Source organism: Oncorhynchus nerka, linkage group LG25 (assembly GCF_034236695.1).
Source record: "Oncorhynchus nerka isolate Pitt River linkage group LG25, Oner_Uvic_2.0, whole genome shotgun sequence".
NCBI lineage: Eukaryota > Metazoa > Chordata > Actinopteri > Salmoniformes > Salmonidae > Oncorhynchus > Oncorhynchus nerka.
Genome location: NC_088420.1, coordinates 4637193 through 4664561, shown reverse-complemented (window position 1 = coordinate 4664561; position 27369 = coordinate 4637193). Strand labels below are relative to the sequence as shown.

The 27369-nt window shown below is 45.1% G+C and overlaps 1 protein-coding gene across 1 annotated transcript in view; it reads left to right on the top strand.

Annotated features, from left to right (window-relative positions):
* The window catches only part of LOC115124702 (solute carrier organic anion transporter family member 2A1-like), a 115032-nt gene that overhangs the window by 70955 nt on the left and 16708 nt on the right, over window positions 1–27369 (top strand). The window contains exons 7-8 of the mRNA XM_065009491.1: window positions 26416–26485; window positions 26715–26879. Coding sequence (XP_064865563.1) covers window positions 26416–26485; window positions 26715–26879 — 235 coding nt within the window. The remainder of the gene's footprint in view (window positions 1–26415; window positions 26486–26714; window positions 26880–27369) is intronic.

Here is a 27369-nt window from a genome sequence, read left to right as displayed (position 1 = left end):
GTACCAGAGTCCTAGTTAGTTAGTTACCTATCCCTGCTGCTGTGTACCAGAGTCCTAGTTAGTTAGTTACCTATCCCTACTGCTGTGTACCAGAGTCCTAGTTAGTTAGTTAGTTACCTATCCCTACTGCTGTGTACCAGAGTCCTAGTTAGTTAGTTAGTTACCTATCCCTACTGCTGTGTACCAGAGTCCTAGTTAGTTAGTTACCTATCCCTACTGCTGTGTACCAGAGTCCTAGTTAGTTAGTTACCTATCCCTAGTTAGTTAGTTAGTTACCTATCCCTACTGCCTGTGTACCAGAGTCCTAGTTAGTTAGTTACCTATCCCTACTGCTGTGTACCAGAGTCCTAGTTAGTTAGTTACCTATCCCTACTGCCTGTGTACCAGAGTCCTAGTTAGTTAGTTACCTATCCCTGCTGCTGTGTACCAGAGTCCTAGTTAGTTAGTTACCTATCCCTACTGCTGTGTACCAGAGTCCTAGTTATTAGTTAGTTACCTATCCCTGCTGCTGTGTACCAGAGTCCTAGTTAGTTATTTACCTATCCCCACTGCCTGTGTACCAGAGTCCTAGTTAGTTAGTTACCTATCCCTACTGCTGTGTACCAGAGTCCTAGTTATTAGTTACCTATCCCTACTGCCTGTGTACCAGAGTCCTAGTTAGTTAGTTACCTATCCCTGGTCATTGTATTTTGTGTTTTGTTAATAGTTTGGGTACCAGAGTCCTAGTTATAGTTGTGTTTCGTATTGTTTGTATTATCCCTGTTGATTAGAGTCCTAGTTAGTTAGTTACCTATCCCTGCTGCTGTCAATACCAGAGTCCTAGTTAGTTAGTTGGGAACCGTTTACCTATCCCTACTGATTGTACCTGTCTTTGTGTATGTCACCAGCTGTATAGTTTCACGTTCCGTGTGTTTTGTATTCTCAGAGTCCTATGTAGTCTATTTCCTTAGTTACCTATCCCCTACTGCTGTGTTCACCTAGACAGAGTCCTAGTTAGTTAGTTACCTATCCCTGCTGCTGTGTACCAGAGTCCTAGTTAGTTAGTTACCTATCCCTGCTGCTGTGTACCAGAGTCCTAGTTAGTTACCTATCCCTACTGCCTGTGTCCAGAGTCCTAGTTAGTTAGTTACTATCCCTACTGCTGTGTACCAGAGTCCTAGTTAGTTAGTTACCTAGCTGCTGTGTACCAGAGTCCTAGTTAGTTAGTTACCTATCCCTACTGCTGTGTACCAGAGTCCTAGTTAGTTAGTTACCTATCCCTACTGCCTGTGTACCAGAGTCCTAGTTAGTTAGTTAGTTACCTATCCCTGCTGCTGTGTACCAGAGTCCTAGTTAGTTACCTATCCCTACTGCCTGTGTACCAGAGTCCTAGTTAGTTAGTTACCTATCCCTACTGCCTGTGTACCAGAGTCCTAGTTAGTTAGTTACCTATCCCTGCTGCTGTGTACCAGAGTCCTAGTTAGTTAGTTACCTATCCCTGCTGCTGTGTACCAGAGTCCTAGTTAGTTAGTTACCTATCCCTGCTGCTGTGTACCAGAGTCCTAGTTAGTTAGTTACCTATCCCTACTGCCTGTGTACCAGAGTCCTAGTTATTAGTTAGTTACCTATCCCTGCTGCTGTGTACCAGAGTCCTAGTTAGTTAGTTACCTATCCCTGGCTGCTGTGTACCAGAGTCCTAGTTAGTTAGTTACCTATCCCTACTGCTGTGTACCAGAGTCCTAGTTAGTTAGTTACCTATCCCTACTGCCTGTGTACCAGAGTCCTAGTTAGTTAGTTACCTATCCCTGCTGCTGTGTACCAGAGTCCTAGTTAGTTAGTTAGTTACCTATCCCTACTGCTGTGTACCAGAGTCCTAGTTAGTTAGTTAGTTACCTATCCCTGCTGCTGTGTACCAGAGTCCTAGTTAGTTATTTACCTATCCCCACTGCCTGTGTACCAGAGTCCTAGTTAGTTAGTTACCTATCCCTACTGCTGTGTACCAGAGTCCTAGTTAGTTAGTTACCTATCCCTACTGCCTGTGTACCAGAGTCCTAGTTAGTTAGTTACCTATCCCTACTGCTGTGTACCAGAGTCCTAGTTAGTTAGTTACCTATCCCTACTGCCTGTGTACCAGAGTCCTAGTTAGTTAGTTACCCTATCCCTGGCTGCTGTGTACCAGAGTCCTAGTTAGTTAGTTAGTTACCTATCCCTGCTGCTGTGTACCAGAGTCCTAGTTAGTTAGTTACCTATCCCTACTGCTGTCCAGAGTCCTAGTTATTAGTTAGTTACCTATCCCTGCTGCTGTGTACCAGAGTCCTAGTTAGTTAGTTACCTATCCCTGCTGCTGTGTACCAGAGTCCTAGTTAGTTAGTTACCTATCCCTACTGCTGTGTACCAGAGTCCTAGTTAGTTAGTTACCTATCCCTACTGCCTGTGTACCAGAGTCCTAGTTAGTTAGTTACCTATCCCTACTGCTGTGTACCAGAGTCCTAGTTAGTTAGTTACCTATCCCTGCTGCTGTGTACCAGAGTCCTAGTTAGTTAGCTATCTATCCCTGCTGCTGTGTACCAGAGTCCTAGTTAGTTAGTTACCTATCCCTACTGCCTGTGTACCAGAGTCCTAGTTAGTTAGTTACCTATCCCTGCTGCTGTGTACCAGAGTCCTAGTTAGTTAGTTACCTATCCCTACTGCTGTGTACCAGAGTCCTAGTTATTAGTTAGTTACCTATCCCTACTGCCTGTGTACCAGAGTCCTAGTTAGTTAGTTACCTATCCCTACTGCCTGTGTACCAGAGTCCTAGTTAGTTAGTTACCTATCCCTGCTGCTGTGTACCAGAGTCCTAGTTAGTTAGTTACCTATCCCTACTGCCTGTGTACCAGAGTCCTAGTTAGTTAGTTACCTATCCCTACTGCTGTGTACCAGAGTCCTAGTTAGTTAGTTACCTATCCCTACTGCTGTGTACCAGAGTCCTAGTTAGTTAGTTAGTTACCTATCCCTGCTGCTGTGTACCAGAGTCCTAGTTAGTTAGTTAGTTACCTATCCCTGCTGCTGTGTACCAGAGTCCTAGTTAGTTAGTTACCTATCCCTACTGCTGTGTACCAGAGTCCTAGTTATTAGTTAGTTACCTATCCCTGCTGCTGTGTACCAGAGTCCTAGTTAGTTAGTTACCTATCCCTACTGCCTGTGTACCAGAGTCCTAGTTAGTTAGTTACCTATCCCTACTGCTGTGTACCAGAGTCCTAGTTATTAGTTACCTATCCCTACTGCCTGTGTACCAGAGTCCTAGTTAGTTAGTTACCTATTGTCACACCTTGGTCATTGTATTTTGTGTTTTGTTAATAGTTTGGGTAGGCCAGGGTGTGACCAGAGTCCTAGTTAGTTAGTTACCTGGGATCCCTGCTGCTTAGTGTGGTATAGGTTTGGCAGGCGGTTCTCAGGTCCTTTGTCTATTGGGAACCGTTAGTTGAGTTCTATCCTGTCTTTGTGTGTCACCAGAGTCCTGTATAGTTAGTTAGTTTTGTATTCTCCCAGTTATTTCATGCACATGAGTAACCTACACGCTGCATTTCGGTCCGACTCTCTTTCAACAGACGAACGCCGTTACACCTATCCCTACTGCTGTGTACCAGAGTCCTAGTTAGTTAGTTACCTATCCCTTCTGCCTGTGTACCAGAGTCCTAGTTAGTTAGTTAGTTACCTATCCCTGGCTGCTGTGTACCAGAGTCCTAGTTAGTTACCTATCCCTACTGCCTGTGTACCAGAGTCCTAGTTAGTTAGTTACCTATCCCTACTGCCTGTGTACCAGAGTCCTAGTTAGTTAGTTACCTATCCCTGCTGCTGTGTACCAGAGTCCTAGTTAGTTAGTTACCTATCCCTACTGCTGTGTACCAGAGTCCTAGTTAGTTAGTTACCTATCCCTTCTGCCTGTGTACCAGAGTCCTAGTTAGTTAGTTACCTATCCCTACCAGAGTCCTTAGTTAGTTACCTATCCCTACTGCCTGTGTACCAGAGTCCTAGTTAGTTAGTTACCTATCCCTACTGCTGTGTACCAGAGTCCTAGTTAGTTAGTTACCTATCCCTGCTGTTACCCTAGTTATTAGTTACCTATCCCTGCTGCTGTGTACCAGAGTCCTAGTTAGTTAGTTACCTATCCCTGCTGCTGTGTACCAGAGTCCTAGTTAGTTAGTTAGTTCCCTATCCCTACTGCCTGTGTACCAGAGTCCTAGTTATTAGTTAGTTACCTATCCCTGCTGCTGTGTACCAGAGTCCTAGTTAGTTAGTTACCTATCCTGGCTGCTGTGTACCAGAGTCCTAGTTAGTTAGTTAGTTAGTTACCTATCCCTACTGCCTGTGTACCAGAGTCCTAGTTAGTTAGTTACCTATCCCTACTGCCTGTGTACCAGAGTCCTAGTTAGTTAGTTACCTATCCCTGATGCTGTGTACCAGAGTCCTAGTTAGTTAGTTACCTATCCCTGCTGCTGTGTACCAGAGTCCTAGTTAGTTAGTTAGTTACCTATCCCTGCTGCTGTGTACCAGAGTCCTAGTTAGTTATTTACCTATCCCCACTGCCTGTGTACCAGAGTCCTAGTTAGTTAGTTACCTATCCCTACTGCTGTGTACCAGAGTCCTAGTTAGTTAGTTACCTATCCCTACTGCTGTGTACCAGAGTCCTAGTTAGTTAGTTACCTATCCCTACTGCCTGTGTACCAGAGTCCTAGTTAGTTAGTTACCTATCCCTACTGCTGTGTACCAGAGTCCTAGTTAGTTAGTTACCTATCCCTACTGCCTGTGTACCAGAGTCCTAGTTAGTTAGTTAGTTACCTATCCCTGCTGCTGTGTACCAGAGTCCTAGTTAGTTAGTTAGTTACCTATCCCTGCTGCTGTGTACCAGAGTCCTAGTTAGTTAGTTAGTTACCTATCCCTACTGCTGTGTACCAGAGTCCTAGTTAGTTAGTTACCTATCCCTGCTGCTGTGTACCAGAGTCCTAGTTAGTTAGTTACCTATCCCTACTGCTGTGTACCAGAGTCCTAGTTAGTTAGTTACCTATCCCTGCTGCTGTGTGAGTCCTAGTTAGTTAGTTACCTATCCCTACTGCCTGTGTACCAGAGTCCTAGTTAGTTAGTTACCTATCCCTGCTGCTGTGTACCAGAGTCCTAGTTAGTTAGTTACCTATCCTGGCTGCTGTGTACCAGAGTCCTAGTTAGTTAGTTAGTTAGTTACCTATCCCTACTGCCTGTGTACCAGAGTCCTAGTTAGTTAGTTACCTATCCCTACTGCCTGTGTACCAGAGTCCTAGTTAGTTAGTTACCTATCCCTGCTGCTGTGTACCAGAGTCCTAGTTAGTTAGTTACCTATCCTGGCTGTACCAGAGTCCTAGTTAGTTAGTTACCTATCCTGCTGCTGTGTACCAGAGTCCTAGTTAGTTAGTTACCTATCCCTGCTGCCTGTGTACCAGAGTCCTAGTTAGTTAGTTAGTTACCTATCCCTGCTGCCTGTGTACCAGAGTCCTAGTTAGTTAGTTACCTATCCCTGCTGCTGTGTACCAGAGTCCTAGTTAGTTAGTTACCTATCCCTACTGCTGTGTACCAGTTATTAGTTAATTACCTATCCCTGCTGCTGTGTACCAGAGCCCTAGTTAGTTAGTTACCTATCCCTACTGCCTGTGTACCAGAGTCCTAGTTAGTTAGTTACCTATCCCTGCTGCTGTGTACCAGAGTCCTAGTTATTAGTTAGTTACCTATCCCTGCTGCTGTGTACCAGAGTCCTAGTTAGTTAGTTACCTATCCCCACTGCCTGTGTACCAGAGTCCTAGTTAGTTAGTTACCTATCCCTGCTGCTGTGTACCAGAGTCCTAGTTAGTTAGTTACCTATCCCTGCTGCTGTGTACCAGAGTCCTAGTTAGTTAGTTACCTATCCCTGCTGCTGTGTACCAGAGTCCTAGTTAGTTAGTTAGTTAGTTACCTATCCCTGCTGCTGTGTACCAGAGTCCTAGTTAGTTAGTTACCTATCCCTGCTGCTGTGTACCAGAGTCCTAGTTAGTTAGTTACCTATCCTGCTGCTGTGTACCAGAGTCCTAGTTAGTTAGTTACCTATCCCTGCTGCTGTGTACCAGAGTCCTAGTTAGTTAGTTAGTTACCTATCCCTACTGCTGTGTACCAGAGTCCTAGTCGGTTAGTTAGTTACCTATCCCTACTGCCTGTGTACCAGAGTCCTAGTTAGTTAGTTACCTATCCTGGCTGCTGTGTACCAGAGTCCTAGTTAGTTAGTTAGTTACCTATCCCTACTGCCTGTGTACCAGAGTCCTAGTTAGTTAGTTACCTATCCCTGCTGCTGTGTACCAGAGTCCTAGTTAGTTAGTTACCTATCCCTGGCTGCCTGTGTACCAGAGTCCTAGTTAGTTAGTTACCTATCTGGCTGCTGTGTACCAGAGTCCTAGTTAGTTAGTTAGTTACCTATCCCTACTGCCTGTGTACCAGAGTCCTAGTTAGTTAGTTACCTATCCCTACTGCTGTGTACCAGAGTCCTAGTTAGTTAGTTACCTATCCCTACTGCTGTGTACCATAGTCCTAGTTAGTTAGTTACCTATCCCTACTGCTGTGTACCAGAGTCCTAGTTAGTTAGTTACCTATCCCTACTGCCTGTGTACCAGAGTCCTAGTTAGTTAGTTACCTATCCCTACTGCCTGTGTACCAGAGTCCTAGTTAGTTAGTTACCTATCCCTGCTGCTGTGTACCAGAGTCCTAGTTAGTTAGTTAGTTACCTATCCCTGCTGCCTGTGTACCAGAGTCCTAGTTAGTTAGTTAGTTACCTATCCCTGCTGCTGTGTACCAGAGTCCTAGTTAGTTAGTTACCTATCCCTACTGCTGTGTACCAGAGTCCTAGTTAGTTAGTTACCTATCCCTGCTGCTGTGTACCAGAGTCCTAGTTAGTTAGTTACCTATCCCTACTGCTGTGTACCAGAGTCCTAGTTAGTTAGTTACCTATCCCTGCTGCTGTGTACCAGAGTCCTAGTTAGTTAGTTACCTATCCCTACTGCCTGTGTACCAGAGTCCTAGTTAGTTAGTTACCTATCCCTACTGCCTGTGTACCAGAGTCCTAGTTAGTTAGTTACCTATCCCTGCTGCTGTGTACCAGAGTCCTAGTTAGTTAGTTAGTTAGTTAGTTAGTTAGTTACCTGCTGTGTACCAGAGTCCTAGTTAGTTAGTTACCTATCCCTACTGCCTGTGTACCAGAGTCCTAGTTAGTTAGTTACCTATCCCTACTGCCTGTGTACCAGAGTCCTAGTTAGTTAGTTACCTATCCCTACTGCCTGTGTACCAGAGTCCTAGTTAGTTAGTTACCTATCCCTGCTGCTGTGTACCAGAGTCCTAGTTAGTTAGTTAGTTACCTATCCCTGCTGCCTGTGTACCAGAGTCCTAGTTAGTTAGTTAGTTACCTATCCCTGCTGCCTGTGTACCAGAGTCCTAGTTAGTTAGTTACCTATCCCTACTGCCTGTGTACCAGAGTCCTAGTTATTAGTTAGTTACCTATCCCTGCTGCTGTGTACCAGAGTCCTAGTTATTAGTTAGTTACCTATCCCTGCTGCTGTGTACCAGAGTCCTAGTTAGTTAGTTACCTATCCCTACTGCCTGTGTACCAGAGTCCTAGTTAGTTAGTTACCTATCCCTACTGCCTGTGTACCAGAGTCCTAGTTATTAGTTACCTATCCCTACTGCTGTGTACCAGAGTCCTAGTTAGTTAGTTACCTATCCCTGGCTGCTGTGTACCAGAGTCCTAGTTAGTTAGTTAGTTACCTATCCCTGCTGCTGTGTACCAGAGTCCTAGTTAGTTAGTTACCTATCCCTACTGCTGTGTACCAGAGTCCTAGTTATTAGTTAGTTACCTATCCCTGCTGCTGTGTACCAGAGTCCTAGTTAGTTAGTTACCTATCCCTGGCTGCTGTGTACCAGAGTCCTAGTTAGTTAGTTAGTTACCTATCCCTACTGCCTGTGTACCAGAGTCCTAGTTAGTTAGTTACCTATCCTGGCTGTTGTGTACCAGAGTCCTAGTTAGTTAGTTACCTATCCTGGCTGCTGTGTACCAGAGTCCTAGTTAGTTAGTTAGTTACCTATCCCTACTGCCTGTGTACCAGAGTCCTAGTTAGTTAGTTACCTATCCCTACTGCTGTGTACCAGAGTCCTAGTTAGTTAGTTACCTATCCCTGGCTGTTGTGTACCAGAGTCCTAGTTAGTTAGTTACCTATCTACCAGAGTCCTAGTTAGTTAGTTAGTTACCTATCCCTACTGCCTGTGTACCAGAGTCCTAGTTAGTTAGTTACCTATCCCTACTGCTGTGTACCAGAGTCCTAGTTAGTTAGTTACCTATCCCTACTGCTGTGTACCAGAGTCCTAGTTAGTTAGTTACCTATCCCTACTGCTGTGTACCAGAGTCCTAGTTAGTTAGTTACCTATCCCTACTGTTAGAGTTAGTTAGTTACCTATCCCTACTGCTGTGTACCAGAGTCCTAGTTAGTTAGTTACCTATCCCTGCTGCTGTGTACCAGAGTCCTAGTTAGTTAGTTACCTATCCCTGCTGCCTGTGTACCAGAGTCCTAGTTAGTTAGTTAGTTACCTATCCCTACTGCTGTGTACCAGAGTCCTAGTTAGTTAGTTACCTATCCCTGCTGCTGTGTACCAGAGTCCTAGTTAGTTAGTTACCTATCCCTACTGCCTGTGTACCAGAGTCCTAGTTAGTTAGTTACCTATCCCTACTGCCTGTGTACCAGAGTCCTAGTTAGTTAGTTACCTATCCCTGCTGCTGTGTACCAGAGTCCTAGTTAGTTAGTTAGTTAGTTAGTTAGTTACCTATCCCTACTGCCTGTGTACCAGAGTCCTAGTTAGTTAGTTACCTATCCCTACTGCCTGTGTACCAGAGTCCTAGTTAGTTAGTTACCTATCCCTACTGCCTGTGTACCAGAGTCCTAGTTAGTTAGTTACCTATCCTGGCTGTTGTGTACCAGAGTCCTAGTTAGTTAGTTACCTATCCTGGCTGCTGTGTACCAGAGTCCTAGTTAGTTAGTTAGTTACCTATCCCTGCTGCCTGTGTACCAGAGTCCTAGTTAGTTAGTTAGTTACCTATCCCTGCTGCCTGTGTACCAGAGTCCTAGTTAGTTAGTTACCTATCCCTGCTGCTGTGTACCAGAGTCCTAGTTAGTTAGTTACCTATCCCTACTGCTGTGTACCAGAGTCCTAGTTATTAGTTAATTACCTATCCCTGCTGCTGTGTACCAGAGCCCTAGTTAGTTAGTTACCTATCCCTACTGCCTGTGTACCAGAGTCCTACCTATCCCTGCTGCTGTGTACCAGAGTCCTAGTTAGTTAGTTACCTATCCCTGCTGCTGTGTACCAGAGTCCTAGTTAGTTATTTACCTATCCCCACTGCCTGTGTACCAGAGTCCTAGTTATTAGTTACCTATCCCTACTGCCTGTGTACCAGAGTCCTAGTTATTAGTTACCTATCCCTACTGCTGTGTACCAGAGTCCTAGTTAGTTAGTTAGTTACCTATCCCTGGCTGCTGTGTACCAGAGTCCTAGTTAGTTAGTTAGTTAGTTACCTATCCCTGCTGCTGTGTACCAGAGTCCTAGTTAGTTAGTTACCTATCCCTACTGCTGTGTACCAGAGTCCTAGTTATTAGTTAGTTACCTATGCCTGCTGCTGTGTACCAGAGTCCTAGTTAGTTAGTTACCTATCCTGGCTGCTGTGTACCAGAGTCCTAGTTAGTTAGTTAGTTACCTATCCCTACTGCCTGTGTACCAGAGTCCTAGTTAGTTAGTTACCTATCCTGGCTGTTGTGTACCAGAGTCCTAGTTAGTTAGTTACCTATCCTGGCTGCTGTGTACCAGAGTCCTAGTTAGTTAGTTACCTATCCCTACTGCCTGTGAGCAGAGTCCTAGTTAGTTAGTTACCTATCCCTACTGCTGTGTACCAGAGTCCTAGTTAGTTAGTTACCTATCCTGGCTGTTGTGTACCAGAGTCCTAGTTAGTTAGTTACCTATCTTGGCTGCTGTGTACCAGAGTCCTAGTTAGTTAGTTAGTTACCTATCCCTACTGCCTGTGTACCAGAGTCCTAGTTAGTTAGTTACCTATCCCTACTGCTGTGTACCAGAGTCCTAGTTAGTTAGTTACCTATCCCTACTGCTGTGTACCATAGTCCTAGTTAGTTAGTTACCTATCCCTACTGCTGTGTACCAGAGTCCTAGTTAGTTAGTTCCCTATCCCTACTGCCTGTGTACCAGAGTCCTAGTTAGTTAGTTACCTATCCCTACTGCCTGTGTACCAGAGTCCTAGTTAGTTAGTTACCTATCCCTGCTGCTGTGTACCAGAGTCCTAGTTAGTTAGTTAGTTACCTATCCCTGCTGCCTGTGTACCAGAGTCCTAGTTAGTTAGTTAGTTACCTATCCCTGCTGCCTGTGTACCAGAGTCCTAGTTAGTTAGTTACCTATCCCTGCTGCTGTGTACCAGAGTCCTAGTTAGTTAGTTACCTATCCCTACTGCTGTGTACCAGAGTCCTAGTTATTAGTTAATTACCTATCCCTGCTGCTGTGTACCAGAGTCCTAGTTAGTTAGTTACCTATCCCTACTGCCTGTGTACCAGAGTCCTAGTTAGTTAGTTACCTATCCCTGCTGCTGTGTACCAGAGTCCTAGTTAGTTAGTTAGTTACCTATCCCTGCTGCTGTGTACCAGAGTCCTAGTTAGTTAGTTTACCTATCCCCACTGCCTGTGTACCAGAGTCCTAGTTATTAGTTACCTATCCCTACTGCTGTGTACCAGATTCCTAGTTAGTTAGTTAGTTACCTATCCCTGCTGCTGTGTACCAGAGTCCTAGTTAGTTAGTTAGTTACCTATCCCTGGCTGCTGTGTACCAGAGTCCTAGTTAGTTAGTTAGTTACCTATCCCTGCTGCTGTGTACCAGAGTCCTAGTTAGTTAGTTACCTATCCCTACTGCTGTGTACCAGAGTCCTAGTTATTAGTTAGTTACCTATCCCTGCTGCTGTGTACCAGAGTCCTAGTTAGTTAGTTACCTATCCTGGCTGCTGTGTACCAGAGTCCTAGTTAGTTAGTTACCTATCCCTACTGCCTGTGTACCAGAGTCCTAGTTAGTTAGTTACCTATCCTGGCTGTTGTGTACCAGAGTCCTAGTTAGTTAGTTACCTATCCTGTCCTAGTTAGTTAGTTAGTTACCTATCCCTACTGCCTGTGTACCAGAGTCCTAGTTAGTTAGTTACCTATCCCTACTGCTGTGTACCAGAGTCCTAGTTAGTTAGTTACCTATCCCTACTGCTGTGTACCAGAGTCCTAGTTAGTTAGTTACCTATCCCTACTGCCTGTGTACCAGAGTCCTAGTTAGTTAGTTACCTATCCTGGCTGCTGTGTACCAGAGTCCTAGTTAGTTAGTTACCTATCCTGGCTGCTGTGTACCAGAGTCCTAGTTAGTTAGTTACCTATCCCTACTGCCTGTGTACCAGAGTCCTAGTTAGTTAGTTACCTATCCTGGCTGTTGTGTACCAGAGTCCTAGTTAGTTAGTTACCTATCCTGGCTGCTGTGTACCAGAGTCCTAGTTAGTTAGTTAGTTACCTATCCCTGCTGCCTGTGTACCAGAGTCCTAGTTAGTTAGTTAGTTACCTATCCCTGCTGCCTGTGTACCAGAGTCCTAGTTAGTTAGTTACCTATCCCTGCTGCTGTGTACCAGAGTCCTAGTTAGTTAGTTACCTATCCCTACTGCTGTGTACCAGAGTCCTAGTTATTAGTTAATTACCTATCCCTGCTGCTGTGTACCAGAGTCCTAGTTAGTTAGTTACCTATCCCTACTGCCTGTGTACCAGAGTCCTAGTTATTAGTTAGTTACCTATCCCTGCTGCTGTGTACCAGAGTCCTAGTTATTAGTTAGTTACCTATCCCTGCTGCTGTGTACCAGAGTCCTAGTTAGTTATTTACCTATCCCCACTGCCTGTGTACCAGAGTCCTAGTTATTAGTTACCTATCCCTACTGCCTGTGTACCAGAGTCCTAGTTATTAGTTACCTATCCCTACTGCTGTGTACCAGAGTCCTAGTTAGTTAGTTAGTTACCTATCCCTGGCTGCTGTGTACCAGAGTCCTAGTTAGTTAGTTAGTTAGTTACCTATCCCTGCTGCTGTGTACCAGAGTCCTAGTTAGTTAGTTACCTATCCCTACTGCTGTGTACCAGAGTCCTAGTTATTAGTTAGTTACCTATGCCTGCTGCTGTGTACCAGAGTCCTAGTTAGTTAGTTACCTATCCTGGCTGCTGTGTACCAGAGTCCTAGTTAGTTAGTTAGTTACCTATCCCTACTGCCTGTGTACCAGAGTCCTAGTTAGTTAGTTACCTATCCTGGCTGTTGTGTACCAGAGTCCTAGTTAGTTAGTTACCTATCCTGGCTGCTGTGTACCAGAGTCCTAGTTAGTTAGTTAGTTACCTATCCCTACTGCCTGTGAGCAGAGTCCTAGTTAGTTAGTTACCTATCCCTACTGCTGTGTACCAGAGTCCTAGTTAGTTAGTTACCTATCCTGGCTGTTGTGTACCAGAGTCCTAGTTAGTTAGTTACCTATCCCTGGCTGCTGTGTACCAGAGTCCTAGTTAGTTAGTTACCTATCCCTACTGCCTGTGTACCAGAGTCCTAGTTAGTTAGTTACCTATCCCTACTGCTGTGTACCAGAGTCCTAGTTAGTTAGTTACCTATCCCTACTGCTGTGTACCAGAGTCCTAGTTAGTTAGTTACCTATCCCTACTGCTGTGTACCAGAGTCCTAGTTAGTTAGTTACCTATCCCTACTGCCTGTGTACCAGAGTCCTAGTTAGTTAGTTACCTATCCCTACTGTTACCAGAGTCCTAGTTAGTTAGTTACCTATCCCTGCTGCTGTGTACCAGAGTCCTAGTTAGTTAGTTAGTTACCTATCCCTGCTGCCTGTGTACCAGAGTCCTAGTTAGTTAGTTAGTTACCTATCCCTGCTGCTGTGTACCAGAGTCCTAGTTAGTTAGTTACCTATCCCTGCTGCTGTGTACCAGAGTCCTAGTTAGTTAGTTACCTATCCCTACTGCTGTGTACCAGAGTCCTAGTTATTAGTTAGTTACCTATCCCTGCTGCTGTGTACCAGAGTCCTAGTTAGTTAGTTACCTATCCCTACTGCCTGTGTACCAGAGTCCTAGTTATTAGTTAGTTACCTATCCCTGCTGCTGTGTACCAGAGTCCTAGTTAGTTACCTATCCCTGCTGCTGTGTACCAGAGTCCTAGTTAGTTAGTTACCTATCCCTACTGCCTGTGTACCAGAGTCCTAGTTATTAGTTACCTATCCCTACTGCCTGTGTACCAGAGTCCTAGTTATTAGTTACCTATCCCTACTGCTGTGTACCAGAGTCCTAGTTAGTTAGTTACCTATCCCTGGCTGCTGTGTACCAGAGTCCTAGTTAGTTAGTTAGTTACCTATCCCTGCTGCTGTGTACCAGAGTCCTAGTTAGTTAGTTACCTATCCCTACTGCTGTGTACCAGAGTCCTAGTTATTAGTTAGTTACCTATCCCTGCTGCTGTGTACCAGAGTCCTAGTTAGTTAGTTACCTATCCCTGGCTGCTGTGTACCAGAGTCCTAGTTAGTTAGTTAGTTACCTATCCCTACTGCCTGTGTACCAGAGTCCTAGTTAGTTAGTTACCTATCCTGGCTGTTGTGTACCAGAGTCCTAGTTAGTTAGTTACCTATCCTGGCTGCTGTGTACCAGAGTCCTAGTTAGTTAGTTAGTTACCTATCCCTACTGCCTGTGAGCAGAGTCCTAGTTAGTTAGTTACCTATCCCTACTGCTGTGTACCAGAGTCCTAGTTAGTTAGTTACCTATCCCTACTGCTGTGTACCAGAGTCCTAGTTAGTTAGTTAGTTACCTATCCCTACTGCCTGTGTACCAGAGTCCTAGTTAGTTAGTTACCTATCCTGGCTGTTGTGTACCAGAGTCCTAGTTAGTTAGTTACCTATCCTGGCTGCTGTGTACCAGAGTCCTAGTTAGTTAGTTAGTTACCTATCCCTACTGCCTGTGTACCAGAGTCCTAGTTAGTTAGTTACCTATCCCTACTGCTGTGTACCAGAGTCCTAGTTAGTTAGTTACCTATCCCTACTGCTGTGTACCATAGTCCTAGTTAGTTAGTTACCTATCCCTACTGCTGTGTACCAGAGTCCTCTTTAGTTAGTTCCCTATCCCTACTGCCTGTGTACCAGAGTCCTAGTTAGTTAGTTAGTTACCTATCCCTGCTGCTGTGTACCAGAGTCCTATCCTATCCCTACTGCTGTGTACCAGAGTCCTAGTTAGTTAGTTAGTTACCTATCCCTGCTGCTGTGTACCAGAGTCCTAGTTATTAGTTAGTTACCTATCCCTGCTGCTGTGTACCAGAGTCCTAGTTAGTTAGTTACCTATCCCTGCTGCTGTGTACCAGAGTCCTAGTTAGTTAGTTACCTATCCCTACTGCTGTGTACCAGAGTCCTAGTTAGTTAGTTACCTATCCTGGCTGTTGTGTACCAGAGTCCTAGTTAGTTAGTTACCTATCTTGGCTGCTGTGTACCAGAGTCCTAGTTAGTTAGTTAGTTACCTATCCCTACTGCCTGTGTACCAGAGTCCTAGTTAGTTAGTTACCTATCCCTACTGCTGTGTACCAGAGTCCTAGTTAGTTAGTTACCTATCCCTACTGCTGTGTAGTCCTAGTTAGTTAGTTACCTATCCCTACTGCTGTGTACCAGAGTCCTAGTTAGTTAGTTACCTATCCCTACTGCCTGTGTACCAGAGTCCTAGTTAGTTAGTTACCTATCCCTACTGCCTGTGTACCAGAGTCCTAGTTAGTTAGTTACCTATCCCTGCTGCTGTGTACCAGAGTCCTAGTTAGTTAGTTAGTTACCTATCCCTGCTGCCTGTGTACCAGAGTCCTAGTTAGTTAGTTAGTTACCTATCCCTGCTGCCTGTGTACCAGAGTCCTAGTTAGTTAGTTACCTATCCCTGCTGCTGTGTACCAGAGTCCTAGTTAGTTAGTTACCTATCCCTACTGCTGTGTACCAGAGTCCTAGTTATTAGTTAATTACCTATCCCTGCTGCTGTGTACCAGAGCCCTAGTTAGTTAGTTACCTATCCCTACTGCCTGTGTACCAGAGTCCTAGTTATTAGTTAGTTACCTATCCCTGCTGCTGTGTACCAGAGTCCTAGTTATTAATTAGTTACCTATCCCTGCTGCTGTGTACCAGAGTCCTAGTTAGTTATTTACCTATCCCCACTGCCTGTGTACCAGAGTCCTAGTTATTAGTTACCTATCCCTACTGCCTGTGTACCAGAGTCCTAGTTATTAGTTACCTATCCCTACTGCTGTGTACCAGAGTCCTAGTTAGTTAGTTAGTTACCTATCCCTGGCTGCTGTGTACCAGAGTCCTAGTTAGTTAGTTAGTTAGTTACCTATCCCTGCTGCTGTGTACCAGAGTCCTAGTTAGTTAGTTACCTATCCCTACTGCTGTGTACCAGAGTCCTAGTTATTAGTTAGTTACCTATCCCTGCTGCTGTGTACCAGAGTCCTAGTTAGTTAGTTACCTATCCTGGCTGCTGTGTACCAGAGTCCTAGTTAGTTAGTTACCTATCCCTACTGCCTGTGTACCAGAGTCCTAGTTAGTTAGTTACCTATCCTGGCTGTTGTGTACCAGAGTCCTAGTTAGTTAGTTACCTATCCTGGCTGCTGTGTACCAGAGTCCTAGTTAGTTAGTTAGTTACCTATCCCTACTGCCTGTGTACCAGAGTCCTAGTTAGTTAGTTACCTATCCCTACTGCTGTGTACCAGAGTCCTAGTTAGTTAGTTACCTATCCCTACTGCTGTGTACCAGAGTCCTAGTTAGTTAGTTACCTATCCCTACTGCTGTGTACCAGAGTCCTAGTTAGTTAGTTAGTTACCTATCCCTACTGCCTGTGTACCAGAGTCCTAGTTAGTTAGTTACCTATCCCTACTGCCTGTGTACCAGAGTCCTAGTTAGTTAGTTACCTATCCCTGCTGCTGTGTACCAGAGTCCTAGTTAGTTAGTTAGTTACCTATCCCTGCTGCCTGTGTACCAGAGTCCTAGTTAGTTAGTTAGTTACCTATCCCTGCTGCCTGTGTACCAGAGTCCTAGTTAGTTAGTTACCTATCCCTGCTGCTGTGTACCAGAGTCCTAGTTAGTTAGTTACCTATCCCTACTGCTGTGTACCAGAGTCCTAGTTAGTTAGTTACCTATCCCTACTGCTGTGTACCAGAGTCCTAGTTAGTTAGTTACCTATCCCTACTGCCTGTGTACCAGAGTCCTAGTTAGTTAGTTACCTATCCCTGCTGCTGTGTACCAGAGTCCTAGTTATTAATTAGTTACCTATCCCTGCTGCTGTGTACCAGAGTCCTAGTTAGTTAGTTACCTATCCCTGGCTGCCTGTGTACCAGAGTCCTAGTTAGTTAGTTACCTATCCCTACTGCCTGTGTACCAGAGTCCTAGTTAGTTAGTTACCTATCCCTACTGCTGTGTACCAGAGTCCTAGTTAGTTAGTTAGTTACCTATCCCTGGCTGCTGTGTACCAGAGTCCTAGTTAGTTAGTTACCTATCCCTACTGCTGCTGTGTACCAGAGTCCTAGTTAGTTAGTTACCTATCCCTACTGCTGTGTACGAGAGTCCTAGTTATTAGTTAGTTACCTATCCCTGCTGCTGTGTACCAGAGTCCTAGTTAGTTAGTTACCTATCCTGGCTGCTGTGTACCAGAGTCCTAGTTAGTTAGTTAGTTACCTATCCCTACTGCTGTGTACCAGAGTCCTAGTTATTAGTTAGTTACCTATCCCTGCTGCTGTGTACCAGAGTCCTAGTTAGTTAGTTACCTATCCCTACTGCCTGTGTACCAGAGTCCTAGTTATTAGTTAGTTACCTATCCCTGCTGCTGTGTACCAGAGTCCTAGTTATTAATTAGTTACCTATCCCTGCTGCTGTGTACCAGAGTCCTAGTTAGTTATTTACCTATCCCCACTGCCTGTGTACCAGAGTCCTAGTTATTAGTTACCTCTCCCTACTGCCTGTGTACCAGAGTCCTAGTTATTAGTTACCTATCCCTACTGCTGTGTACCAGAGTCCTAGTTAGTTAGTTAGTTACCTATCCCTGGCTGCTGTGTACCAGAGTCCTAGTTAGTTAGTTAGTTACCTATCCCTACTGCTGTGTACCAGAGTCCTAGTTAGTTAGTTACCTATCCCTACTGCTGTGTACGAGAGTCCTAGTTATTAGTTAGTTACCTATCCCTGCTGCTGTGTACCAGAGTCCTAGTTAGTTAGTTACCTATCCTGGCTGCTGTGTACCAGAGTCCTAGTTAGTTAGTTAGTTACCTATCCCTACTGCCTGTGTACCAGAGTCCTAGTTAGTTAGTTACCTATCCTGGCTGTTGTGTACCAGAGTCCTAGTTAGTTAGTTACCTATCCTGGCTGCTGTGTACCAGAGTCCTAGTTAGTTAGTTAGTTACCTATCCCTACTGCCTGTGTACCAGAGTCCTAGTTAGTTAGTTACCTATCCCTACTGCTGTGTACCAGAGTCCTAGTTAGTTAGTTACCTATCCCTACTGCTGTGTACCAGAGTCCTAGTTAGTTAGTTACCTATCCCTACTGCTGTGTACCAGAGTCCTAGTTAGTTAGTTACCTATCCCTACTGCCTGTGTACCAGAGTCCTAGTTAGTTAGTTACCTATCCCTACTGCCTGTGTACCAGAGTCCTAGTTAGTTAGTTACCTATCCCTGCTGCTGTGTACCAGAGTCCTAGTTAGTTAGTTAGTTACCTATCCCTGCTGCCTGTGTACCAGAGTCCTAGTTAGTTAGTTAGTTACCTATCCCTGCTGCTGTGTACCAGAGTCCTAGTTAGTTAGTTACCTATCCCTGCTGCTGTGTACCAGAGTCCTAGTTAGTTAGTTACCTATCCCTACTGCTGTGTACCAGAGTCCTAGTTATTAGTTAATTACCTATCCCTGCTGCTGTGTACCAGAGTCCTAGTTAGTTAGTTACCTATCCCTACTGCCTGTGTACCAGAGTCCTAGTTATTAGTTAGTTACCTATCCCTGCTGCTGTGTACCAGAGTCCTAGTTATTAATTAGTTACCTATCCCTGCTGCTGTGTACCAGAGTCCTAGTTAGTTATTTACCTATCCCCACTGCCTGTGTACCAGAGTCCTAGTTAGTTAGTTACCTATCCCTACTGCTGTGTACCAGAGTCCTAGTTATTAGTTACCTATCCCTACTGCTGTGTACCAGAGTCCTAGTTAGTTAGTTAGTTACCTATCCCTGGCTGCTGTGTACCAGAGTCCTAGTTAGTTAGTTAGTTACCTATCCCTGCTGCTGTGTACCAGAGTCCTAGTTAGTTAGTTACCTATCCCTACTGCTGTGTACCAGAGTCCTAGTTAGTTAGTTACCTATCCCTGCTGCTGTGTACCAGAGTCCTAGTTAGTTAGTTACCTATCCTGGCTGCTGTGTACCAGAGTCCTAGTTAGTTAGTTAGTTACCTATCCCTACTGCCTGTGTACCAGAGTCCTAGTTAGTTAGTTACCTATCCTGGCTGTTGTGTACCAGAGTCCTAGTTAGTTAGTTACCTATCCTGGCTGCTGTGTACCAGAGTCCTAGTTAGTTAGTTAGTTACCTATCCCTACTGCCTGTGAGCAGAGTCCTAGTTAGTTAGTTACCTATCCCTACTGCTGTGTACCAGAGTCCTAGTTAGTTAGTTACCTATCCCTACTGCTGTGTACCAGAGTCCTAGTTAGTTAGTTCCCTATCCCTACTGCCTGTGTACCAGAGTCCTAGTTAGTTAGTTACCTATCCCTACTGCCTGTGTACCAGAGTCCTAGTTAGTTAGTTACCTATCCCTGCTGCTGTGTACCAGAGTCCTAGTTAGTTAGTTAGTTACCTATCCCTGCTGCCTGTGTACCAGAGTCCTAGTTAGTTAGTTAGTTACCTATCCCTGCTGCCTGTGTACCAGAGTCCTAGTTAGTTAGTTACCTATCCCTGCTGCTGTGTACCAGAGTCCTAGTTAGTTAGTTACCTATCCCTACTGCTGTGTACCAGAGTCCTAGTTATTAGTTAATTACCTATCCCTGCTGCTGTGTACCAGAGCCCTAGTTAGTTAGTTACCTATCCCTACTGCCTGTGTACCAGAGTCCTAGTTATTAGTTAGTTACCTATCCCTGCTGCTGTGTACCAGAGTCCTAGTTAGTTATTTACCTATCCCCACTGCCTGTGTACCAGAGTCCTAGTTAGTTAGTTACCTATCCCTACTGCCTGTGTACCAGAGTCCTAGTTAGTTAGTTACCTATCCCTACTGCTGTGTACCAGAGTCCTAGTTAGTTAGTTAGTTACCTATCCCTGGCTGCTGTGTACCAGAGTCCTAGTTAGTTAGTTAGTTAGTTACCTATCCCTGCTGCTGTGTACCAGAGTCCTAGTTAGTTAGTTACCTATCCCTACTGCTGTGTACGAGAGTCCTAGTTATTAGTTAGTTACCTATCCCTGCTGCTGTGTACCAGAGTCCTAGTTAGTTAGTTACCTATCCTGGCTGCTGTGTACCAGAGTCCTAGTTAGTTAGTTACCTATCCCTACTGCCTGTGTACCAGAGTCCTAGTTAGTTATTTACCTATCCCCACTGCCTGTGTACCAGAGTCCTAGTTATTAGTTACCTATCCCTACTGCCTGTGTACCAGAGTCCTAGTTATTAGTTACCTATCCCTACTGCTGTGTACCAGAGTCCTAGTTAGTTAGTTAGTTACCTATCCCTGGCTGCTGTGTACCAGAGTCCTAGTTAGTTAGTTAGTTAGTTACCTATCCCTGCTGCTGTGTACCAGAGTCCTAGTTAGTTAGTTACCTATCCCTACTGCTGTGTACCAGAGTCCTAGTTATTAGTTAGTTACCTATGCCTGCTGCTGTGTACCAGAGTCCTAGTTAGTTAGTTACCTATCCCTGCTGCTGTGTACCAGAGTCCTAGTTAGTTAGTTAGTTACCTATCCCTACTGCCTGTGTACCAGAGTCCTAGTTAGTTAGTTACCTATCCTGGCTGTTGTGTACCAGAGTCCTAGTTAGTTAGTTACCTATCCTGGCTGCTGTGTACCAGAGTCCTAGTTAGTTAGTTAGTTACCTATCCCTACTGCCTGTGAGCAGAGTCCTAGTTAGTTAGTTACCTATCCCTACTGCTGTGTACCAGAGTCCTAGTTAGTTAGTTACCTATCCCTACTGCTGTGTACCAGAGTCCTAGTTAGTTAGTTAGTTAGTTACCTATCCCTACTGCTGTGTACCAGAGTCCTAGTTAGTTAGTTAGTTACCTATCCCTGCTGCTGTGTACCAGAGTCCTAGTTAGTTAGTTACCTATCCCTACTGCTGTGTACCAGAGTCCTAGTTATTAGTTAGTTACCTATCCCTGCTGCTGTGTACCAGAGTCCTAGTTAGTTAGTTACCTATCCTGGCTGCTGTGTACCAGAGTCCTAGTTAGTTAGTTAGTTACCTATCCCTACTGCCTGTGTACCAGAGTCCTAGTTAGTTAGTTACCTATCCTGGCTGTTGTGTACCAGAGTCCTAGTTAGTTAGTTACCTATCCTGGCTGCTGTGTACCAGAGTCCTAGTTAGTTAGTTAGTTACCTATCCCTACTGCCTGTGAGCAGAGTCCTAGTTAGTTAGTTACCTATCCCTACTGCTGTGTACCAGAGTCCTAGTTAGTTAGTTACCTATCCCTACTGCTGTGTACCAGAGTCCTAGTTAGTTAGTTAGTTAGTTACCTATCCCTACTGCCTGTGTACCAGAGTCCTAGTTAGTTAGTTACCTATCCTGGCTGTTGTGTACCAGAGTCCTAGTTAGTTAGTTACCTATCCTGGCTGCTGTGTACCAGAGTCCTAGTTAGTTAGTTAGTTACCTATCCCTACTGCCTGTGTACCAGAGTCCTAGTTAGTTAGTTACCTATCCCTACTGCTGTGTACCAGAGTCCTAGTTAGTTAGTTACCTATCCCTACTGCTGTGTACCATAGTCCTAGTTAGTTAGTTACCTATCCCTACTGCTGTGTACCAGAGTCCTAGTTAGTTAGTTCCCTATCCCTACTGCCTGTGTACCAGAGTCCTAGTTAGTTAGTTAGTTAGTTACCTATCCCTGCTGCTGTGTACCAGAGTCCTAGTTAGTTAGTTACCTATCCCTACTGCTGTGTACGAGAGTCCTAGTTATTAGTTAGTTACCTATCCCTGCTGCTGTGTACCAGAGTCCTAGTTAGTTAGTTACCTATCCTGGCTGCTGTGTACCAGAGTCCTAGTTAGTTAGTTAGTTACCTATCCCTACTGCCTGTGTACCAGAGTCCTAGTTAGTTATTTACCTATCCCCACTGCCTGTGTACCAGAGTCCTAGTTATTAGTTACCTCTCCCTACTGCCTGTGTACCAGAGTCCTAGTTATTAGTTACCTATCCCTACTGCTGTGTACCAGAGTCCTAGTTAGTTAGTTAGTTACCTATCCCTGGCTGCTGTGTACCAGAGTCCTAGTTAGTTAGTTAGTTAGTTACCTATCCCTGCTGCTGTGTACCAGAGTCCTAGTTAGTTAGTTACCTATCCCTACTGCTGTGTACGAGAGTCCTAGTTATTAGTTAGTTACCTATCCCTGCTGCTGTGTACCAGAGTCCTAGTTAGTTAGTTACCTATCCTGGCTGCTGTGTACCAGAGTCCTAGTTAGTTAGTTAGTTACCTATCCCTACTGCCTGTGTACCAGAGTCCTAGTTAGTTAGTTACCTATCCTGGCTGTTGTGTACCAGAGTCCTAGTTAGTTAGTTACCTATCCTGGCTGCTGTGTACCAGAGTCCTAGTTAGTTAGTTAGTTACCTATCCCTACTGCCTGTGAGCAGAGTCCTAGTTAGTTAGTTACCTATCCCTACTGCTGTGTACCAGAGTCCTAGTTAGTTAGTTACCTATCCCTACTGCTGTGTACCAGAGTCCTAGTTAGTTAGTTAGTTAGTTACCTATCCCTACTGCCTGTGTACCAGAGTCCTAGTTAGTTAGTTAGTTACCTATCCCTGCTGCTGTGTACCAGAGTCCTAGTTAGTTAGTTACCTATCCCTACTGCTGTGTACGAGAGTCCTAGTTATTAGTTAGTTACCTATCCCTGCTGCTGTGTACCAGAGTCCTAGTTAGTTAGTTACCTATCCTGGCTGCTGTGTACCAGAGTCCTAGTTAGTTAGTTAGTTACCTATCCCTACTGCCTGTGTACCAGAGTCCTAGTTAGTTAGTTACCTATCCTGGCTGTTGTGTACCAGAGTCCTAGTTAGTTAGTTACCTATCCTGGCTGCTGTGTACCAGAGTCCTAGTTAGTTAGTTAGTTACCTATCCCTACTGCCTGTGAGCAGAGTCCTAGTTAGTTAGTTACCTATCCCTACTGCTGTGTACCAGAGTCCTAGTTAGTTAGTTACCTATCCCTACTGCTGTGTACCAGAGTCCTAGTTAGTTAGTTAGTTAGTTACCTATCCCTACTGCCTGTGTACCAGAGTCCTAGTTAGTTAGTTACCTATCCTGGCTGTTGTGTACCAGAGTCCTAGTTAGTTAGTTACCTATCCTGAGTCCAGAGTCCTAGTTAGTTAGTTACCTATCCCTACTGCCTGTGTACCAGAGTCCTAGTTAGTTAGTTACCTATCCCTACTGCTGTGTACCAGAGTCCTAGTTAGTTAGTTACCTATCCCTACTGCTGTGTACCATAGTCCTAGTTAGTTAGTTACCTATCCCTACTGCTGTGTACCAGAGTCCTAGTTAGTTAGTTCCCTATCCCTACTGCCTGTGTACCAGAGTCCTAGTTAGTTAGTTAGTTACCTATCCCTGCTGCTGTGTACCAGAGTCCTAGTTATTAGTTAGTTACCTATCCCTACTGCTGTGTACCAGAGTCCTAGTTAGTTAGTTAGTTACCTATCCCTGCTGCTGTGTACCAGAGTCCTAGTTATTAGTTAGTTACCTATCCCTGCTGCTGTGTACCAGAGTCCTAGTTAGTTAGTTACCTATCCCTGCTGCTGTGTACCAGAGTCCTAGTTAGTTAGTTACCTATCCCTACTGCTGTGTACCAGAGTCCTAGTTAGTTAGTTAGTTATCTATCCCTGCTGCTGTGTACTGGACCAATAGAAGTATAAAAGAGGTTCCTGCAGATGCAGGCCACACCCTTCTCTATCTTGCTACTAATTGGAGGAGATTGGATGCTCTCCTTCAGTTGAACTCCAACCCTACGGTGACATCACTGGGACACACTTGCTTAATGGCAAGGTGGTGGATTGTGTTCCCTGAAATGTGTACACAAGCTGATTGACGGAGCACAGGACCCATCTCAATACACTTGTTCATCTTCTGGTCCCCTCTGGAACATCCAGCTAATCCGCTGTGTGATATCAGAGGAGACCACCGTTGTCCCACAGGACCCATCTCAATACACTTGTTTATCTTCTGGTCCCCTCTGGAACATCCAGCTAATCCGCTGTGCGATATCAGAGGAGACCACCGTCGTCCCACAGGAAACATTCTCTGTAGTGTGTTGTGTAATTTATGTTGCATGAATCACCTTCCGGTGTTTGAGAAAGTTTCAACCTTAAAGCAACCTGCATACACACAGTTTAAGGTAATAGACCAACATAGCCACTGTAGTAGGTCAAATGTGTGTGCTGGAAAACCTTGGTAGAGCATGGGTGGAGTAGGCATTGTGGTGCTGTGAAACCTTGGTAGAGCATGGGTGGAATAGGCATCGTGGTGCTGTGAAACCTTGGTGGAGCATGGGTGGAGTAGGCATCGTGGTGCTGTAAAACCTTGGTAGAGCATGGGTGGAATAGGCATCGTGGTGCTGTGAAACCTTGGTGGAGCATGGGTGGAGTAGGCACCGTGGTGCTGTAAAACCTTGGTAGAGCATGGGTGGAGTAGGCATCGTGGTGCTGTAAAACCTTGGTAGAGCATGGGTGGAGTAGGCATCGTGGTGCTGTAAAACCTTGGTAGAGCATGGGTGGAGTAGGCATCGTGGTGCTGTAAAACCTTGGTAGAGCATGGGTGGAGTAGGCATCGTGGTGCTGTAAAACCTTGGTAGAGCATGGGTGGAGTAGGCATCGTGGTGCTGTAAAACCTTGGTAGAGCATGGGTGGAGTAGGCATCGTGGTGCTGTAAAAACTTGGTAGAGCATGGGTGGAGTAGGCATCGTGGTGCTGTAAAACCTTGGTAGAGCATGGGTGGAGTAGGCATCGTGGTGCTGTAAAACCTTGGTAGAGAATGGGTGGAGTAGGCATCGTGGTGCTGTAAAACCTTGGTAGAGCATGGGTGGAGTAGGCATTGTGGTGCTGGAAAACCTTGGTGCAGCATGGGTGGAGTAGGCATTGTGGTGCTGTAAAACCTTGGTGCAGCATGGGTGGAGTAGGCATCGTGGTGCTGGAAAACCTTGGTAGAGCATGGGTGGAGTAGGCATCGTGGTGCTGGTAAACCTTGGTGCAGCATGGGTGAAGTAGGCATCGTGGTGCTGTAAAACCTTGGTAGAGCATGGGTGGAGTAGGCATCGTGGTGCTGGTAAACCTTGGTAGAGCATGGGTGGAGTAGGCATCATGGTGCTGTAAAACCTTGGTAGAGCATGGGTGGAGTAGGCATTGTGGTGCTGGAAAACCTTGGTGCAGCATGGGTGGAGTAGGCATTGTGGTGCTGTAAAACCTTGGTGCAGCATGGGTGGAGTAGGCATCGTGGTGCTGGAAAACCTTGGTAGAGCATGGGTGGAGTAGGCATCGTGGTGCTGGTAAACCTTGGTGCAGCATGGGTGGAGTAGGCATCGTGGTGCTGTAAAACCTTGGTAGAGCATGGGTGGAGTAGGCATCGTGGTGCTGGTAAACCTTGGTGCAGCATGGGTGGAGTAGGCATCGTGGTGCTGTAAAACCTTGGTAGAGCATGGGTGGAGTAGGCATTGTGGTGCTGGAAAACCTTGGTGCAGCATGGGTGGAGTAGGCATTGTGGTGCTGTAAAACCTTGGTGCAGCATGGGTAGAGTAGGCATCGTGGTGCTGGAAAACCTTGGTAGAGCATGGGTGGAGTAGGCATCGTGGTGCTGGTAAACCTTGGTGCAGCATGGGTGGAGTAGGCATCGTGGTGCTGTAAAACCTTGGTAGAGCATGGGTGGAGTAGGCATCGTGGTGCTGGTAAACCTTGGTAGAGCATGGGTGGAGTAGGCATCATGGTGCTGTAAAACCTTGGTAGAGCATGGGTGGAGTAGGCATCGTGGTGCTGTAAAACCTTAGTAGAGCATGGGTGGAGTAGGCATCGTGGTGCTGTAAAACCTTGGTGCAGCATGGGTGGAGTAGGCATCGTGGTGCTGGTAAACCTTGGTGCAGCATGGGTGGAGTAGGCATCGTGGTGCTGGTAAACCTTGGTAGAGCATGGGTGGAGTAGGCATCGTGGTGCTGTAAAACCTTGGTAGAGCATGGGTGGAGTAGGCATTGTGGTGCTCATGAATTTCTTTCTTTATCGGCTTAAAACAAATGCCTACTTTTCAATTAAAACGTTGTGTTTTGTTTTTAATTGGATAAAAGCTTAGACCTATAACACAGACCGATTACTTGCAGTCAGTTTCTACAGACAAACTCACTGAGTTACATCAGGTTTTCCAGTAAGCATATAGGTTATATACTGTTGAGAATCACACACAGGCTGTGAAAGATGAACTCTTTCAAATCAAATCTCATATTCCAGATTCCCATAGCCTCTCATCTGGTATGGTGCAGCCAACTTCTTCTCCCTGCTTGTTTAAGAGACATTTCCAACCAGGGGTTGGAAAAGATTAAGTAAATTCCTCAAGGGGATTCTCTTCTCTCTCTCTCTTCGGTCTCTCTCCCTGTCTGTCTCTCTCTCTCTCTATCTCTCCTAAGATATGACATTGAAAAATATTGCACGAATAATGAAATCAAAACTGACGCTCCTCTGCTTTCTTCTCCCCTTCTGAAAATGCAGTTTCCAAAATAAAAGCTGAGTTGATTCTTTCTACTGTTCTTCAACATTAACGGGAAAATCTGCAATTGCTGTATAAATCTTTTGACTTTATATAAATTAATAATATGTACCTATTGATTCTTAAAATAATATAGCTGAGAAATGCCTCATGCGTTGACTTCAATTGTTGTACCCCATCAAAACCCCAAATATATAAGCTTGTTTTTACGCCAATGTTTGTAAACAAAGTCAATGTAAACAAACACTGTACCGCCTCATATAACATGGTTAAAACGGACATGTTGATCTCATGGATGGTCAGTCCTTGCATCCATAGGTCTGTCTATGAATTTAAGAGTGGTGACATTTCTCCAGCCACAGAAACAGGGGAGTTTGTTATTGTTTCTACTGCTGAATGTATTTGTAATTCTACACTGTAATGTAATTATTTCCTAGGTAAGTGGAACTGACATTCTGGATGAAGGCTCCGAAAAGCCTGAGATTTCACTGCTTGATTTCCTTAAGAGTAAGTCCTCTATTGGCTGGCTGGCTGGCTGGCTGGCAGACACACACACACACACACACACACACACACACACACACACACACACACACACACACACACACACACAATATTGTGTTTTCCTGAGAATCTGCCTGGTGGTTACAGTAGCCCTTAGTTAACTAATTTATGTATTTTTTGTGTCTGTCTTTCTGCCTGTCTCTGTGTGTCCTCTCTGTTCCTCTCTCCCCAGTGTTCCCCAGGCAGTTTGTCCGTCTGCTCCTCAGTCCTCTGTTCCTGCTGTTGGTTCTGTCTCAGTGCTGTTTCTCTTCAGTCATCGCTGGCCTCGCCACCTTCCTCAACAAATTCCTGGAGAAACAGTACAGCACGACTGCCGCTTACAGCAGCCTCCTCATAGGTCAGTACAACACTACAGCCTCCTCATAGGTCAGTACAGAACACTACTGCCTCCTCATAGGTCAGTACAGAACACTACAACCTCCTCATAGGTCAGTACAACACTACAACCTCCTCATAGGTCAGTACAACACTACAGCCTCCTCATAGGTCAGTACAGAACACTACTGCCTCCTCATAGGTCAGTACAACACTATAACCTCCTCATAGGTCAGTACAACACTACAGCCTCCTCATAGGTCAGTACAGAACACTACTGCCTCCTCATAGGTCAGTACAACACTACAGCCTCCTCATAGGTCAGTACAGAACACTACTGCCTCCTCATAGGTCAGTACAACACTACAGCCTCCTCATAGGTCAGTACAACACTACAGCCTCCTCATAGGTCAGTACAGAACACTACTGTCTCCTCATAGGTCAGTACAACACTACTGTCTCCTCATAGGTCAGTACAACACTACAGCCTCCTCATAGGTCAGTACAGAACA